Source organism: Kogia breviceps, chromosome 1, assembly GCF_026419965.1.
Source record: "Kogia breviceps isolate mKogBre1 chromosome 1, mKogBre1 haplotype 1, whole genome shotgun sequence".
In the NCBI taxonomy this organism is placed as follows: Eukaryota; Metazoa; Chordata; class Mammalia; order Artiodactyla; family Physeteridae; genus Kogia; species Kogia breviceps.
The window spans coordinates 118,697,943-118,715,520 of record NC_081310.1 but is presented as its reverse complement, the minus strand read 5'-3'; the positions used below and the strand labels follow the sequence as shown (position 1 = coordinate 118,715,520).

The 17,578-nt window shown below is 34.7% G+C and overlaps 1 protein-coding gene across 2 annotated transcripts in view; it reads left to right on the top strand.

Moving 5' to 3' along the window:
- Positions 1 to 17,578, top strand: part of TRIM33 (tripartite motif containing 33) — a 163,494-nt gene that overhangs the window by 116,480 nt on the left and 29,436 nt on the right. For both annotated transcript variants that reach the window (XM_059037020.2, XM_059037001.2), the window contains exons 5-10: positions 7,670 to 7,786; positions 10,268 to 10,382; positions 12,445 to 12,591; positions 13,073 to 13,190; positions 14,621 to 14,895; positions 15,505 to 15,669. In XM_059037020.2, coding sequence (XP_058893003.1) covers positions 7,670 to 7,786; positions 10,268 to 10,382; positions 12,445 to 12,591; positions 13,073 to 13,190; positions 14,621 to 14,895; positions 15,505 to 15,669 — 937 coding nt within the window. The remainder of the gene's footprint in view (positions 1 to 7,669; positions 7,787 to 10,267; positions 10,383 to 12,444; positions 12,592 to 13,072; positions 13,191 to 14,620; positions 14,896 to 15,504; positions 15,670 to 17,578) is intronic.

Sequence of the window (17,578 nt, the reverse complement as noted above, 5' to 3'; positions counted from 1 at the left end):
ATTAAACTATGAACTTCTCATTTTCCTTGAAAATTATTTATGCACATACTTTGTCTAGAATTATGATGCTTTCTTCAGTAAAGGTTTGAATTTCCTTTTGCCAGTGCATACAAGCACTGCCAGGTTGGGACCATTAAATATCCAGAATGAAGTTGTTTTGGACAACCAGATGATGTGCACTTTGTCTAAAATCCACATCGGGTGCTTTGTGACTGCTACTTCTAAGGGTTCTTCCCTCTCCTCTTCCACAGCATTATTGTAACTTTGTTTTAGTCCTGTAGAGTTGGTAGAGGAGCAGGTTACTCTTATTACATCCTTACATTGAGCTCATAGCTCCTTTAGATCTCTGGCTTATGGTGACATAGTTATGTGAACCCATCATCACTATCAAAATAATGAACATATTTATCATCCCCAAAAGTTTCACCTTCATATATGAAAGCTTTTTTTGCTGTGTAACCAATTCTAGGCTGACAGTTTTCTTTCAGTACTTTAAAGATGTTGCTCTACTCTATCGTGGCTTGCGTTGTTTCTATTGAGAAGTTTACTGTTCTATCTTTATTCCTCTGTTCTAATGTATCATTTTCCCTCTAGGAACTTAAAAAAATTTTTTTTCCTTATTGGCTTTAAGCAGTTTGGAAATAATATACCGTTGTGTAATTTTTTAAATGTTTCCTGTGCTTGGAGGATGTTGCGCTTCTTAGATCTATATAGGTTTTATAGTTTTCATCAGATTTGGGAAATTTTACTCCATTGTTATAATTTCTTACAATATTTTTTCCCTGTTCCCTCTCCCTTCCCATTTGGGGATGCCACTCATACATATGTTAGTATTATTACAGTTGTCCTAAAACTCACTGTTCCTCTTTTGTCCCCTCCCCGTTTTTTTCTCTGTTTGATTTCAAATGGGATTAATAGCAGATTAGATGTTACAGGAGAAAAGATTAGTGAATTTGAAGAAAGGCAGCAATATAAAGTAACAGCCTGTTCTACTCATGAAGTCTTAAGTAACTGAAACATCAGTTGATGTCACTGTGTTCCTTTTGAGATTTAATTAAAGTTGGCTTTTGTTTCTTGTTCTATTTATGTGAGAATCCTGATATCTTCCTGAAGCTTTCTTGAGATTTCTACCCTTTTGGTTCTCATCATGGTTGCTCAGAGTGCGTGCTCTCTGCACGCCTCATTTAAAAATTCTCAAAAACACTCTTATGAGGTCTTTATATACATTGTAGGCTTTTTGTTGTTGTTGAAGGATTAAAGTTTTTTATTTTAACAATGCAAACCATTTAAAATTATTGCTAAAAATAGCAGTGATAACTGGCTTTAAGCTTACTGTGCTTTAGTGAGCAAAGTACTATGTTGATTAAGTGCTTTGTGTTGTTTTGATCAATTTAATTCTTGGAATAGTCCTATAAGATAAATGCGATGAATATTACACATTTTTCTGAAGAACTGAGACACAGAAAGTTGTCCAAGTCATCTATTACTGTGCAGACAGTAATAGTACCTAGTCATTAAGTCTTTCTAAAGATTTAATGAGAGAATCCGTGTCAGATACTTCACAAAGTGCCTGAAAGCAGAGTAAGTTCTCAAAACAGGCTAATTGTTGTCATTTCTAGATTGATAAATGCTTAGATAAAATATGATGTTTGGAATTTTGTAAGAGTAATCTTGAGAATAGAGTAGGTGGGTATATTGACAAAATTGGCTATAAATGGATGCTCTTTGCAAGTGGATGATAGGTTCAGTGGGGTTGAATCTGTAGTTTAATATATGCTTGAAAATTTATGTAATTTTATGTAATTCGTATTTATGAAATTTTATGGAATAACTGAATTAGGAAAGAAACTGAGTCAGAATTACTACATATCAGCTTTAAAAAATGTTTCCCTAGGGCTTCCCTGGTGGCGCAGTGGTTGAAAGTCCGCCTGCCGATGCAGGGGAGACAGGTTCGTGCCCCGGTCCAGGAAGATCCCACTTGCCGCTGAGTGGCTGGGCCTGTGAGCCATGGCTGCTGAGCCTGTGCATCCGGAGCCTGTGCTCCACAACGGGAGAGGCCACAACAGTGAGGGGCCCGTGTACCGCAAAAAAAAAAGTTTTCCTAGGTAGTCAATTTGGATACAAACTAAGATGATATAGTTCCCTAGAAGTACCAGAGTAAAATCTTATGAATTGTTAAACACTCTGACAGTTACTAAGAATAATACTGTAATTACTTGGCAAATAGAGTAGCAGCATCCTTGTACAACTCACAACCTAATAAGACTCTAAATGTTCATTTGAAAGTTACAGTTGGCAGTTAATAGCTAAGTGATTCTCAACCTGAAAAAAAAAAACCTTTTATTCATTTTCCGTACTTATGAGAGCCCTCTCTTCAAAAACTTCTAAGCAAACTGCATTAAATAATTTATTTCTCAATGAATTACACACCCCCACACACACATCTATATAAGCATGATGATTCTCTCCAAAACATGATAATCAGTGGTATATATGTTATACTGAGTTTCTATAATCCTAGCCAGAAGCACAGAAAGTCTTATAAGGCCCATCGTAAGTAAATCATGGGCGTGCATAATTTTTACCTAGACATTTTGAAATACTGAAAATAGCTCAGTGTGGCTAAGACTTCCACGTTAAGAATTACTGCTTCATATGCAGGATTAAAATCTAAGAAATTGCTTGATATATTTACATATTAACAAAATTGTGCTTAATCCATTTATTGGTTATTCTTCCCCCCATTTCTGAAGTATTTCAACTATTACTTTGATCAGTTGATAAAAGAAAATTCAGTGTTAGTTTATTCTTTTAGCTAAGAGAATCAGAAGTAGCTTGTAGACCAAACTGCTTCCATATTGTTCTTTTGTTTTTCAAGCTCTAGTTAGTATCTTCTAATAATACAGTTGAAGTTTATTCAAGTGAAAAGAAACAAGCCTGATTGTCACTGTTTTATCAATCTCTTGATGGTTCACTATTATTTATTACCTGAGTCCAACTTCAGCAAAATGTACAGTGCTCTTTAACATTTGGTACCTCCCCATCTCTTCCAGCTTTGTCTTCTTTTCCTTAGCCCTGAAAATGACAGGTGGCCTCAGAACTGTGTTCTTTTGTACATTCAGATTTTTTCCCACAGTGAAAGCTCTTACCTTCCTCCCAAGTTTGTTTACCTAGAAAGCTCTTACTCATCCTTTAACATATAGTGCAGATGTCAACTCCTGTATGAGGGGAGGAAAGGACAGACACATACTTCCACCTAGGTGTATCATGGTGTGTTTGCTTGCTACTTGTTCATATGAATACAAGACATTTCTAGAAACTGGAGTCTGAAACATTTATTTTGAGTTGAAAAAAGAAATAAAACTGTGCAGGGTTAAATTGTATGAATTAAAATTTTGTGAGTTATGATACTAGTTGACCTTTCTGCCAAATGCCTTCTTATTTGCTGACATAATTAAACTCTGGGTCAGAAGATCTTTTCTTCCTCACAATGTAAAGCTTATGTCAAAAGGGTTAGCATGGTAATCTCATATTCCTGCTTCATCTTTACAGATTAAACAAAGTATTTCATTTTGGACACAGAGAAATTATGGTATAGGAAATAAATCAAATGTTGTTCCTTCAGTGTTTCTTCAATGGAGGAATAGTCTTTGCTCACCTATGTAACAATAGAACCTCTTTTAAAAGCCTTTTAAATTAAAATGCTCACATGCTTTTGTGCTGTTTAATTAATATATCATACAAGTTATAATGTGCTATACTTTACATTGTAGACAGGGTTTTTTTTTTTTTTTTGCTTTAAAAATATTCTTAAAAACGTAAAATGATTTGTTATGTGTATTTTACTACAATAAAGAATTCTTAATACACAAAATGAAAACCTTATTAGCCGGCTGTTCTCTATAACAACAATCCCTCTGTTGCTCTAAACTTTGCCTTCTAATTCTCTCAATTTTTCCTTTACCTCTTGAACCCCTCCATTTAGCAAACTTTCCTTTTGTTAACAACTTCATAGCCTTTCCTCCTGTATTTACCTTAACCGAGACCTTCACTGAAGCCCCAAACATCTAGATGCTCATAGCCTTCCTCTTCATCTCAATTTCTGCTTTTACTTTAATGATTTGTGTCCACATAGACAATTATAACTTTGTCAGTACCTTGAACTTCTCATTTCGGTGATCTTTTCTTGACTCTGCCTTAGCTAGGCATTCAGGTTTTAGTATATACCATGGATGTTACTTTATATGGCTCCAGTTAAAATTTCAAATCACCAAAGATGCTGATCTCTGTGGCAGAGTCCATTGTTCAAGTTTGTTTATTCAGCTGTACCAATTAGTACCATACCCTGATAACTCATCTGAGCTACCGTCTTAGAGTTCTAGCTAGTCTTCCCCATCTCTCTTCTTCAGATCTTTTATATTTCTGTTTGATGATTTTCCTGGAATGTATGTCTGATTATTACATCTTGGTTGGAATTCTTCAAGGGTTTCCTATTACTGAAAAACGAAAATAAAAAAATTAGCATGGTATACCCAGCTCTTCACAGTCTGGTTCTGGATTTTATTATTGTCTCACATTCTGATCTTTGCACGGCTTTCTCTAGGTATGTTGAAGTATTTGTTGTTCTCCAAATATGCCTCTGCAGTTAGCATAGGATAATTCTGTTCTGACTTCTCTGTGAAGCATTCCTTGGTGTTGAGGCAGATTTAGACACTGTGTTCTTTTTTTTTTTAATACATCCTTATTGGTGTATAATTGCTTTACAGTGTTGTGTTAGTTTCTGCTGTACAACAAAGTGAATCAGCTATATGTATACATATATCCCCATATCCCCTCCCTCTTGAGCCTCCCTCCCAACCTCCCTATCCCACCCCTCTAGGTTGTCACAAAGCACCAAGCTGATCTTGCTATGTGGCTGCTTCCCACTAGCTATCTATTTTACATTTGGTAGTGTATATATGTCCATGCCACTCTCTCACTTCGTTCCAGCTTACCCTTCCCCGTCCCCGTGTCCTCAAGTCCATTCTCTACATCTGCATCTTTATTCCTGTCCTTCCCCTAGGATCATCAGTATCGTTTTTCTGGATTCCATATATATGTGTTAGCATACGGTATTTGTTTTTCTCTTTCTGACTTACTTCACTCTGTATGACAGACTCCAGGTCCATCCACCTCACTACAAATAACTCAATTTCGTTTCTTTTTATGGCTGAGTAATATTCCATTGTATATATGTGCCACATCTTCTTTATCCATTCATCTGTGGGTGGACACTTAGGTTGCTTCCATGTCCTGGCTATTGTAAATAGAGCTGTAATGAACATTGGTACATGACTCTTTTTGAATTATGGTTTTCTCAGGGTATGTGCCCGGTAGTGGGATTGCTGGGTCGTATGATAGTTCTGTTTTTAGCTTTTTAAGGAATCTCCATACTGTTCTCCATAGTGGCTCTATCCATTTACATTCCCACTAATGGTGCAGGAGGGTTCCCTTTTCTCCAAACCCTCTCCAGCATTTATTGTTTGTAGAATTTTTGGTGATGGCCATTCTGACCCATGTGAGGTGATACCTCATTGTGGTTTTGATTTGCATTTCTCTAATGATTAGTGATGTTAAGCATCTTTTCATGTGTTTGTTGGCAATCTGTATGTCTTCCTTGGAGAAATGTCTATTTAGGACTTCTGCCCATTTTTGGATTGGGTTGTTTGTTTTTTTGATACTGAGGTGCATGAGCTGCTTGTATATTCTGCAGTTTAATCCTTTGTCAGTTGCTTCGTTTGAAAATACTTTCTTCTGAGAGTTGTTTTTTCATCTTGTTTATGGTTTCCTTTGCTGTGCAAAAGCTTTTAAGTTTCATTAGGTCCCATTTGTTTAATTTTGTTTTTATTTTCATTTCTCTAGGAGGTGGGTCAAAAAGGATCTTGCTGTGATTTATGTCACAGAGTGTTCTGCCTGTGTTTTCCTCTAAGAGTTTTATAGTGTCTGGTCTTACATTTAGGTCTTTAATCCATTTTGAGTTTATTTTCTTGTGTATGGTGTTAGGGAGTGTTCTAATTTCATTCTTTTACATGTAGCTGTCCAGTTTTCCCAGCACCACTTACTGAAGAGACTGTCTTTTCTCCATTGTATATTCTTGCCTCCTTTATCAAAGATAAGGTGACCATATGTGTGTGGGCTTTCTGTCCTGTTCCATTGATCTATATTTCTGTTTTTGTGCCAATACCATACTCTCTTGATTACTGTAGCTTTGTAGTATAGTCTGAAGTCAGGGAGCCTGATTCCTTCAGCTCTGTTTTTCTTTCTCAAGATTGCTTTTGCTCTTCGGGGTCTTTTGTGTTTTCATACAAATTGTAAAAAATTTTTGTTCTAGTTCTCTGCAAAATGCCATTGCTAATTTGATAGGGATCACATTGAATCTGTAGGTTGTTTTGGGTAGTATAGTCATGGTATATCTCTCCATCTGTTTGTATTGTCTTTGATTTCTTTCATCATAGACACTGTGTTCTTATTGCAGACTATGTACGCCTCCAGTATAGCTCATTTCACAGTGTAGTATCATTTCATGTTTGTGCCTATTTATTATGAAAATATGAACAATAATGGATTTTTTTTTACCCATGTATCCCTAGCATATAGAAGAAGCCCTAAAATACTTGTTGACTTAATGAGCAATTTACACAGAGGTAATAAAACTAGCAAAGAAAACCATTCTGCCTTCCTAGCAAACAAAGAACTGTAGTCTTTTACTGTCTAATTTTCACTATTATAATATTAGCGAATCTTAACATATACCACTTTATTGTATTTTTTTTTTATTATTATTATTTTTTTTTATTTTTATTTATTTTATTATTTTTTTTTTTTTGCGGTATTCGGGCCTCTCACTGTTGTGGCCTCTCCCATTGCGGAGCACAGGCTCCGGATGCGCAGGCGCAGCGGCCATGGCTCACGAGCTTAGTTGCTCCGCGGCATGTGGGATCTTCCCGGACCGGGGCACAAACCCGTGTCTCCTGCATCGGCAGGCGGATTCTCAACCACTGCGCCACCAGGGAAGCCCTATACCACTTTATTGACAAAGTTAAAATAAAACTCTGGTGTTGGTCATATTTTTAATTGATATAACCCTTTTGGAAAAGTTTGACAATATTTACAGTCTAGAACTGAAAAATTATTTCAAGTGGTGATTGCAAAGACAAGATAAAGAATAAAGTCAGATGCAGGGTTGCATATACATTGTGACTGAAAAGACTAAGGAACTAGATATTACAATAGTGACAGTGATTTTATGTTGTTGGAACTGTGGGCGGTTTTCCCACCTTTGAAAGTATTTTGTATAATATGGTTGTATTTTATGATTTAAAATGTATACAGCTTACACCAGTATTTAGTTTTTTATAAAAATGCAATCTTGAATCAAAGCTCTAATTTAAGAGCACTTGAACAGTTTTGAGCAATTTTTTTTGTCTTAATAGTGGCTTCACAATGTCAGGTTAAGAGGGTAGGGGGATTGGTAGTTAAAAGTTGCTGGTAACATAGGCGGTGTGTGGCCAGCATAGAATGTTGATCATTTAAGTAAGGTTTCAAGATTGACTCATGCAGCAGTTTTTCTTTTCCAAATCGTAATTGTAAGTTTTCCATTTTAAATGTAATTTTTGTTTTTGTTTTAAAGGTATCAATTTTTAGAAGAAGCTTTTCAAAACCAGAAAGGTGCAATTGAGAATCTACTGGCTAAGCTTCTTGAGAAGAAGAATTATGTTCATTTTGCAGCTACTCAGGTGCAGAATAGGTAAGTGTGTTTCCTTAAAACTATAATTTCAGTTTAAGGATTATTAAACACAATGGGTCCAGTTTAAATTTGTTTTCCTTCTGTATTATATTAAGCATATTAGAAAACATTGTTTTGGAGGGGTAAATGATATGTTTGAGTTTGGATTATGATAATTGTTAATTAAAGAGAATTTAATTGCTTCAAATTTTGAATACTCTTTTAGGATACATCTTTGACTATTTTATAATAAATATGACTCTAGTCTTTGTCAGCCTTAGTTAAATGTAGAAAACCCAATTAATGTGTAGAGAGTTGAATTATAAAATTTTAACTAGAAACTGTGTGGAAGACAGGAGAGAGTATGAACAGTGATGGACAAATTAATTTTCCATCTGTAAAATAAGCATTAAAAACAGTACTTATCTTAGTGGTATTATTATGAGAACACAGTTTCTGGCATATAGTAAACCCTCAAATTGTAGCTGTTGTTATTTTTATCAATAATACTATCAGTTTTTAAAAATCCTATTTTTGTTTATTTCTGAATAAACTAAATTTATTGATAAAGCAAGGGAGACTGGAACTTCCCTGACTGTCCAGTGGTTAAGACTCCATGCTTCCACTGCAGGGGGCACAGGTTCGATCCCTGGTCAGGGAACTAAGATCCAGCATGTCGCAAAGTGGGACTAAGTTCCATAGTGAGTAGGTTAAGAAGATTAAGACTCTTAAAGGAGTCCTTAAAGACAAACATTTGGAGCTGGCATAATTAAAACCCATATGTTCCTAGAGGTATGAATAGGGTTGATATGTGTTTATTCTTCAGATTCACAAATATTGAGACTTCTAGAATATTAAAATTAATTTATGATGATTCTATGTGACACATAGTAAATACTCAAAAAGTATTGAAGATGAATGAATGAATAGTACATTGTATATTATCGATACATTATAAAATAGTACATTAGATATTAGTAAGAATTTATAACTTTCATCTTAAAAAGTAATACCAAAGGAAAATAAAGGCTCCTCAGAGGTTGTAGATAATATGTAAATATATAGATATACATTAGTCATGGTTAGTTCTCGTGGATATGTCAGGATGTTTTTTATATTGCTGATATATTGTAGATGATATTGGAGAGAATAACTGTCTTCTCATAAATTACAGATGGATGTCCTTTCCAGAGAAAGGATATTGAGATAATTCATATCAATCCCTTATTTTTATACATATATTTTGTATATATGTTCCTGAATCTGTGTAAAGAAGTGAGGTCTACAAGATTGCAAAGGGCTGGGGAGATTGTTTCATCTCCAGAAAGCTTAAAAAAAAAAGTATTAAAGTAATAAAATATCCATACTTCTCCTGTTAGATTCTTCGATGATCTTTCTCCATTTTTTAATGTACATTCATTTTTTTTGCTGCCTTCACAATTGAACATATATTATACATGTTTAAATCGAGGGGAGTTTGCTTTCAGCATGCTTAATGGTTTCAACCTTTGGCTGAATCGTTTTAAGGTCATGTGTTCTTACCACTAGTGATCAGCATTCTCAATTTAAAAAATGTCTTCCACTCATTTTAATAAGGACAAAATTGAATAAAATTTTTAAATCAGTGCTTGAAGTACAAAGGAGGGAAAACTACATTTTTGACCCAGTGTATTCAAGTTATTCAAATTTGAATTTGGTAAATGAAAGGCAGTTTTAGCAGTTGAAAGTGTCAGTTATAGTTTATACAGAAGTAGAATGTATAAAAGTTTAACGTTACCATCTTATGAGTGTTTGTTAACATTTTATGTATTTATATTAATAGAATTCTTCTCTTCCTATTTTATAAATAGCAAGGTATTGGCTATTTCATGTTTACAACCAAAACTTTCATAACTACATGGGAGCTTATACCTGTTTCTAAAACATCTAACAGCTGTTTTTAAAAAAGGAATGAAAATGTTTTATTCCCTTAACCGTATACAGTAGGAAATCATTTTGAGAAGAACCTATGGAAGGGGTGTATCTGAATTCACATTTGAAGTAGTTTTAGTGAAACTAAATGCGTCTAAGCTTCCTCTTGTTTCAAAAGATAATAGTAATATTGGTTGCAACATATTTTTTTGCACATTGGTTCTGTTTAATCTTAATGCTTCTCAAGAACAATGTGCCATATTTGACACTAACCAGCAATCACTGATGTCAGTTATTTGTGTATCACATTCACATCATAGAAACTGAAGGAGATTGCCATCTAGATTAATAAACTGTCCTTTATGAACTTAATTTAAAATTAATAACTACTTAATCCATTCTTTGTCTACATACATAACTTCTTTGGACCAAATTGAGTGGTCAGGTCTGCCAAAACATAAGTTGTACATTTGACAAAGGTTTAATTTTAGTTACTCGGTTAAGTGCCCAGTTGGATGAATTTCTGTAACAGTTGGTAATTCAGAGACATAGGATAAGTCTATAACCTAATGATGCATTTCTCTTATTCAGGATAAAAGAAGTAAATGAGACTAACAAACGAGTAGAACAGGAAATTAAAGTGGCCATTTTCACCCTTATCAATGAAATTAATAAGAAAGGAAAATCTCTGTTACAGCAGCTAGAGGTATGGTTCAAAGCCAAAATAAAACAAAAACTTCTCTTGCTCTTTAGCTGTTTTTAATGTTTATTGAAAGCTCTTGTAGATTGGTTGGGGGTGGGTATGAAAGTAAAGTCAATTAAAAAAAATTTTTGTGTGTTTTTTGTTGGAAAATAGTCCTTTTTCAAGTTAGTTACTTTGCAGCCCAGTTTAACACTTTAGATGTATCAGTTAGGAGATAGTGTTCTCTTAGGAATGAAAGAATTATTACTAAAATGTGATATAAATGAAGACAAAGCTGACCTGCCACATTCCCTCTTCTCTTCCCCACAAGATAGGTCCTCAATTTAACTTTTACATATGAATGTATATTGGGAGTCTTACTCATGTGTGTTCTTCACTTTATTTTTTAAATGTTCCATAGTTTTGCTAAAAATACTGCTCTTTTTGAAACTTTAAATTTACTCATAATTTTGTTATATTAGGTCTTTGTGTTGTATATTGAGAGTAATATGTGAATGTAAATTTCGAGATGAGAATCTAGTCAATTTGTGAAATCTAAATTAAGTTTTAATCAAAGACTCTACTGACCATAGTTGGCTGGTTCTCAAAATTTTGTGCTTTTAAGTTAGCTTAGATGATACGGGGTTATGTTTAAAGCACCATTGAATAGTAATAATTTAAATTACATGAATATTTGATTATTTAACTTTTAATTACTATCAACCTCAAATTTTTCATAGTAATTTTTTTTTCTGTTCCATTCCTTCATAGAAAATTGTTGAAATACTAGACACAGTTACATATAAATAAAATAAATGTCAACAGAGAATTTTCTGAATTTCTGTCTTTTGAGATACATCTTGCTATTGAGACACAATTGTGAAATTAAAAGCACTCTCACACATATTGTTAAATTTTGAGGTCTCTTGCAACTGTTGTATATCCAGCCGAGTTGCAGTTAACCCTAATAGATTTTTGTTTTCAGAAGGACCTTGTAAGTGGAGAGCATGAGCAAACAATTATTTTTGATACCTTTTAACTTACAGTAAATACATTTTAATTATAGGTCTAAAGTAATGTTCTAAAACCATTTCAAGAACTTTTGAATTAAAAGATGCCTCTTAATGCTAAAATATACACAAATACCTACTGATAAATCTGCCATATATTTCTTAACATGCTAATGATTTAAACAGTAGATGTTTTCTAGTGCACTGTGTTTCTAAACTTTGTAAGATAGAGGTTTTCCTATAAGCTTTATAAAAGGGATCATTTCCAGGGAAGTTGTAAATGAAGCTTCTGTCATTTGAATATTTTTATCCATTGATTTACATTATAAAATGAGTAACTTATTTCCTTAGGGAAAAAATTGTTCAGTAAGCCAAATTGAGTCATTTTTGTAAGAAAGTGGTTAAGAACGAAGAGGCAGGTTGTACAGTATGCTGAATGTCAAAGGACATAGGACGTCACCTGTCCCTTCTGACAATTTTTGTTCCCAGAAAGCAGTTTATTTTTCCTTTGCAACACTTTCCTCAAATTGGTGTTTCCTTCCACCCTCACTTACTCCCTTGTTCTTTATGAACTTTTGTCATGTAAGAAGCTTCCCTAGCTCTACTCTTAGAGCTCTGGAATTCATCTTTCTCCTTTTGTCTTAAATGTTGAAAATAAGAGATTTTAACTTCAGCCTCATGCCATGCACCACAAAATTTTCTTTGGCCTGAGAAATGTGTTAAGATAATATAAAATTATTTCTAAAGTTCAGCTCATATGTCATAGGCTCTATATAGTAGATTAGCCTAGTAGACATCGTTTTTAACAAAGGCTCTTCATCTTCTGAAGGAAAGGGGAGATATCACTAACATTAATTTCTGTATGTGGAATGTCTATTTTGGACTATAGAACTAAGTTTTGGTCCCACTTTTGTTAGTGACTTTTTTCTTGATCATAGACTCATTAAATAATGAGGAGCTTATTAAGTTATCCCATTTTTAAAAAGAAATACAGGTATTATGTTCACTTGCAATAGAAATTATGAGTTGATTTTTTTTATACAGAATTCTTCAGTGAACCTCTTGTTCTGTTTCAGAATGTTACAAAAGAAAGACAGATGAAGTTACTACAGCAACAGAATGACATCACAGGCCTTTCCCGGCAGGTGAAGCATGTTATGAACTTTACAAACTGGGCAATTGCTAGTGGTAGCAGCACGGCACTACTGTACAGCAAGCGACTGGTGAGACACATAGTATCTTATTTTTCTTTAAATTGACTTTGTTAAGATATTATTTACATTCAGTGAACTGCACCTGTTTAAAGTATAGATTTTGAATTTTAGTAAAAGTTGTCACCATCACCTCAAAATACAGAAGATTTCCATCACCTACAAAAATTTTCTTATTTTTCTCTATGCTGGCCTTAGGCAACCATTAGTCTGATTTCTCTCATTTTCTAGAATTTCATATAAATGGAATCATACAGTAAGTCTTGAGTCAATCATAGGTTTTGGAGATACCTAGTAGTATAATGTAGTTTATCACCAGAAATGGCAGAAATTCAAGCATGTTCCTTTGATTGCTAATATCGTTTTTTAAACACTGATACTATCTCATCTGAGATGGACAGTGTGGGGCTACATGAGATTTCATGTCTTTATCTTGTATGTTTTCTCAAGTGATATTTAATTTTAAGACTAATACGAATTTTTTCCCTTTTAGATTACTTTTCAATTGCGCCATATTTTGAAAGCACGGTGTGATCCTGTCCCTGCTGCTAATGGAGCAATACGTTTCCATTGTGATCCCACCTTCTGGGCAAAGAACGTAGTCAATTTAGGTGAGAAATAATTCGTTTTATGGCTATAACTTAGAACACTGAATTAGGAGGAGAAAGCATCTACAACAAATTTTAGATACTTAAAGTTTTTAAACTTCATTCTACCATGTAAACTTTTTGGAAAATATGTTCTTCATTGGAAACTTACTTCAGCTATGTTCATTACATCTTTAAGAATGATGAGGGTCTCCTCTGTTTTGTTTTTTAAATTATGTATCATTTCTAACTTTTTCCCCACATCTTTTAAAATTGATACTGACTGTTACGTATCAGAAACTTACCAAATGGGTCTTTAGTCTTTGGAAGAATTGCTTACATGCTTAGTAGCTTATGTATTAATTGTACAAAATTGCCCACTTGAGGAGGACCTCCATCCATTATGCTGATGTGTCTGAATGCCATGTTCTGAGGAATGTTTGAAAGATAAGAGTAGCTCTTTTCACATGGAAGACAAATGGACTTTGCTTTTGTCACTCCACGGTGTGGAGTAGGTGTGGCCTTAGGTGAAAGTTACAGATAGACATATAAAACCAGCTCAATTTAAAGTAAAACAAAACCCCCCAAAACTAACCAACAATTAGAGCTGTATACAGATTAATTAAACTCATTTCCAGAATAGTCAAGTCCTCACCATTGGAAGCTGTAAAAGCAGAGGTGGGTGGCCTTTTGTAAAAAAAAAATGTAATCTTTGTATATATTCGTTTGGCTATACCTTTAGATCAGGCATCGGCAAACTGTTTTAGAGTGACGTGGTACCTATGTTTGGTTTTTACGTTTTAAAGGGTTGTAAAAGCAAACAAGTAAAAACCAGAGTATACGACAGATTTTATGTGGCCTGCAAAGCCTAAAGTATCTGGCTTATTACAGGAAAAAGGTTTGCCAACTCTACCTTAGATCAAACGTTACTAAAATTTGCCTTCTATTCCTAGAAAGTACCTGGCTCTGTAAAAAGGAAGGAGAATTTGTCATCTCTAAGGGTATAAATAGTTTAAAACATTCAACCTTTCCACCGAAGACAGTTTTGTAGCAATATAGTACTCTGCCATGCACATTTTGATAGTCCAAAGGCAGGTAGAATCAGTATTAGCAATCTTGAGTATCCTTGAATCTTCTCAGACTAGAGATGATTTAGACTGCCTAGATGGGCCTCCTCTAATACTATCTCTTTCAGCTCTTTAATTTTCTGTACATCTGTGTCAAAAATAAGGGCAGATAATATATTATTCTGAGTAATCAAAAGTCAATTGGCTTTGGACTATATTAGTTTTCTGATCTTCATCACCTTTAAACCTAGCTCCCATCCCTGCTGTGCTGTTGGAAACTTTGAGTGGTGGTAGTTGTCAGAGGAAAGAGGAATATATAATGATTAACCCACAAAGTAGATGTTAGTTGATTACATGCAAATTATTCTCATTTTTTAAATCCTTCAGGTAATCTAGTAATAGAGAGTAAACCAGCTCCTGGTTATACTCCTAATGTTGTAGTTGGGCAAGTTCCGCCAGGGACAAACCACATTAGTAAAACCCCTGGACAGATTAACTTAGCACAGCTTCGACTCCAGCACATGCAACAACAAGTGTATGCACAGAAACATCAGCAGTTGCAACAGATGAGGATGCAGCAGCCACCTGCACCTGTACCAACAACAACAGCAACAACACAGCAGCACCCTAGACAAGCAGCCCCTCAGATGTTACAACAACAGGCGAGTATTATTATATTACTGCACTATTGATATAAATTATGAAGACCTTGAGACTACACTCTGTCCTATATAGGTGAGTTACACATTTCAAAGTTACTGATGGGGACAAAGCTCAAAGGTCAGTTTAAACATTTGCCTTGGCTATGGCAGGGATGTGGGGGAGGTGTGAGGAAGGACAAGAAGTAAATACTTATGATGGGAAACAAAATTAACTCACTAGTACTGTGGAGGTATATATGTTTTTATCCCTGTATACTAGATCTTTTTTGTTTTAACATGTGGTTTTGGGCCAAAGAGCCATGTTGTTTCCTCCTAAGATCTGACACGTTCTTTAGGCTTTTGTTAAAATCATTCCCATCCCTGTATCTTTCCTGCTCTTTCCCATTCAAATCAAAACTATTAATCCAGGATTGATTAAGTTAATGCTAATAGGCTTTAAAACACACATATATTGAGAGAAGGCGATTGGGGCAAGAGATGAGGAAAATGACTTACACTTTTCATTTTATGCCTTTCTATCCTCACAAAATTATTCTTATCATAATGTTTTATAATTGAAAGGTAAATTTATAAATATTATTACATAAATGCAATTTCTGCCTTTTGCAGCCTCCAAGATTGATCAGTGTGCAAGCAATGCAAAGAGGCAACATGAACTGTGGAGCTTTCCAAGCCCATCAGATGAGATTGGCTCAGAATGCTGCCCGAATACCAGGGATACCCAGGCACAGTGGCCCTCAGTATTCCATGATGCAGCCACACCTCCAAAGACAAGTATGCCTAGAGTTCCATTTGTAAGAATCATATAATTTTAAAACTAAAAGACAACAGATTTCTTAATCAGTTGTGGGGTGGAGGGAGGGGTGGTCATTGATACGTTTGAGAATTTGATTAATGCTGTGTATCTTCTTGTCCCAGAAAAATGCACATAAAATATTTATTAAAATTTTTTTCACATCTTTATTGGATAATTGTTTTACAATGTTGTTTTACTTTCTGCTGTACAACACAGTGAATCAGCTATATGTATACATATATCTCCATATCCCATCCTCTTGAGCCTCCCTCCCACCCTCCCTATCCCACCCCTCTAGGTCGTCACAAAGCACTGGATCTCCCTGTGCTATGTGTCTGCTTCCCACTAGCCATCCATTTTGCATTTGGTGGTGTATATATGTCAGTGTTACTCTCTCACTTCATCCCAGCTTCCCCCTGCCAACCCTGCCATGTCCTCAAGTCCATTCTCTATATGTACATCTTTATTCCTGCCCTGCCACTAGGTTCATCAGTACCATTTTTTTTAGATTCCATATGTATGCGTTAGCGTATGCTATTTGTTTTTTTCTTTCTGACTTACTTCACTCTGTACAACAGACTCATATAGAGACTTCATCCACCTCACTACAAATAACTCAATTTCCTTTTTATGTCTGAGTAATATTCCATTGTATGTGTTTGCCACATCTTCTTTATCTATTCATCTGTCGATGGACATTTAGGTTGCTTCCATGTCCTGGCTATTGTAAATAGTGCTGCAGTGAACATTGTGGTACATGACTCTTTTCCAGTTATGGTTTTCTCAGGGTATATGCCCAGTAGTGGGATTGCTGGGTCATATGGTAGTTCTGTTTGTAGCTTTTAAAGGAACCTCCATACTGTTCTCCATAGTGGCTGTATCAATTTACATTCCCACCAATAGTGCAGGAGGGTTCCCTTTTCTCCACATCCTCTCCAGCATTTATTGTTTGTAGATTTTTTGATGATGGCCATTCTGACCAGTGTGAGGTGATACCTCATTGTGGTTTTGATTTGCATTTCTCTAATGATTAGTGATGTTGAGCATCTTTTCATGTGTTTTTTGTCAATCCGTATGTCTTCTTTGGAGAAATGTCTAAATTTTTATTAAATTTTAAGAGTTTCTTTGATGTCATTAAACCCATTGTATACTTTGGGTTGAGAATCTCTGATCTAGTCCAACCAATTCATTTTACAGAAGTGAAAAACAAAGGAGCTTGTTATGTACCCACAATCATAAGAGACAATGGTAGAATTAAGATTAAAACTTTAATTTCCTAAAGTTGTTCCTTTGCTCTTTTAATGTGACATTTTGATTTTTTTTTTTTTCTCTTCACTCAGTATTGTTCCTTTTAGGATGGATACACCTACTCTTAAAAATAAGTGTGTTTAGAGGCATGTTTTCTAATCTTTGCTTGAATAGTAGATTATATTTGTATAGGAGGTATGATTATAAATATGAGGCTACTTTTGCATAGGATTTCTAGTTATATAAAAAATAAAGGTCATTTTATAATTGTCAGAGTGGTGTTTCTCAAAGCATGATTTAAAGACCATCAGAATGACTGGGGTACCATGTCTGAAATAGATTCTGAACCATATCCACTGAATCAAAATTTCCAGGAGGGGAGTACTCATAAATATGTGAACTTTTATCGACTCAGATTGATCTGCATACTGAAGTCCTGGATCAGTGATCCTTCAACTTTTTGGTCCAATTACCTCCAGAAAGACTTTTGAAAAATACACACTCCCTCACATTTGAAGGTTGACATTTAAAACTTCCATTATAATTTTAAGATTAAATAGTTGCAAAGGACATACTGTTTAGCATATTGTAAATATTGACATTATAAAGTAAAACCCTTACATTATTCTTGTAAGTGGA